Source organism: Nannospalax galili, unplaced genomic scaffold, assembly GCF_000622305.1.
Source record: "Nannospalax galili isolate Female #2095 unplaced genomic scaffold, S.galili_v1.0 scaffold1345, whole genome shotgun sequence".
Taxonomy (NCBI): domain Eukaryota; kingdom Metazoa; phylum Chordata; class Mammalia; order Rodentia; family Spalacidae; genus Nannospalax; species Nannospalax galili.
The window spans coordinates 170,501-172,112 of NW_008353213.1; the positions used below are offsets into that span (position 1 = coordinate 170,501).

At 40.9% G+C, this 1,612-nt stretch overlaps 1 gene segment (V, D, J or C); it reads right to left on the reverse strand.

Moving 5' to 3' along the window:
• Nucleotides 1-944: 944 nt before the first annotated feature.
• LOC115067218 lies at nucleotides 945-1,345 on the reverse strand. The segment is given in 2 exon segments: nucleotides 945-1,180; nucleotides 1,297-1,345. Coding segments are annotated over 2 exon segments (285 nt in total).
• Nucleotides 1,346-1,612: the final 267 nt, after the last annotated feature.

Consider the following 1,612-nt stretch of genomic DNA (forward strand, 5'->3'; position numbering starts at 1 on the left):
CCTCCTCTTTATAGACTGGACACTGGTTCAAGTCCATCATGTGGGGTCTCCTTGGCCTCCTTGATCAAGAGCCACTTTTGAAAGAGATATATCCTTGTTCTGAAAACTGAATATGTTGAAGCTGTAATGAAATGCTTTTTCTAATCATGTTGTTATTAATTTAGAAAAAGATTTGAATAGCTAACTATATTAGAAAACTTTTTAAAAAAAAAGAAAATAGAGGCTTTTGCACCACTGGTAACTTGCTCATATGAACTTACAACAAGGGTTACAGCATGCACAAGACCTCTACTCAATCAGACAAAAATCCCAGAACAGTAAAAGGGAAATGGAGAGTAAGTCCCAACACTAAATGAGGAGCAATTGGCAACTGTTTACTGCTGGGTGAAGTAGATCTTTGTTAAGGGAATCACTTCAGATAGGCTGACTAGCCTCCAGTAGATGAACATTCACTTCAAAGAGCCCTAGTTTATACTCTAAGTTTTCCTTAGAGCACAGTTAATGACAATAGGTTAGTACAATTGCCTGAATTAAGACATTTAAAAGTAATTCTAAAAGCTGATGATTAGGTTGACTTCCATTATTCAATGGGCATAGAAGTAACAGTTATATCAAAACTATATACTTCATATGTCAGTGTCTGAATCCTTTACTAAATCAGTAGAGACTTTTTTCCTGTCTGTGCTTCTGAGACTGAAAAGGAGGAAAGAGATTTAAATGCAGAGCACCCTGTCTGACAATTTTCTTCAAAACCTCCCAGAAACTTTCCATAACTGGCTTTCAATGGAAAGGTGCAGTTGCATACACCACTTGGAGCAGCTGGGCAGCACAGCCTTGCACTTATGCTTCCCTGGGAGTTATATGTTATGACTTGAATCACTGTGGGAGTGGTACTATAACCCTGTTGACAGTAGTAAGTGGCAATGTCCTCAGACTCCAGGTTGTTAATTGTGAGTGTATAACCTACCAAATTCACTTTCACTGAACCTTGATGGGATCTGATATTCCAGAGCAGATGCATCATAGATCAGGCGTTTAGGAGCTTCCCCTGGTTTCTGCTGATACCAAGCTAACATATTACCAATTCTTTGACTGGCCTTGCAAGTCATGGTGACTCTATCTCCCAGAGATGCAGACAGCAAGGATGGAGACTGAGTCATTAGGATGTCACATCTCACACCTGAGAGGAGAAACATACAACAAATATATACCGAATAATATTGTTAGATGGTGAGTCTCTTAGAAAGACACACAGCACTGCCCACACTGGACAAAAATCCCGTTTCCCTTTCTTACCTGAAAAGCAGAGCAGCAGAAGCCCCAGGAGCTGAGAAGTGTCCTTCATGTCTATGCTGTGTTTTGATTATAACTAACACCTTCTGGGGTACAAAAAGACTATTATAAGTCTGTGGGGTGAGGTGGGTCCAGATCACATCCAAATCAGAAGGAACTGGCAGGGTTTGAAACAGTTGGAGGATTTGGCTGAGTTCATCTTTAAGGCTCAACACAGGCCAAGTGTTCCCCATGTGTCCAAGGCAGACAATAGCAGCATAGGTGTGTCTGTAGAGAGCATGCTCCTCTCTGTTGGACAAAGCACAGCTTCAACATCCAA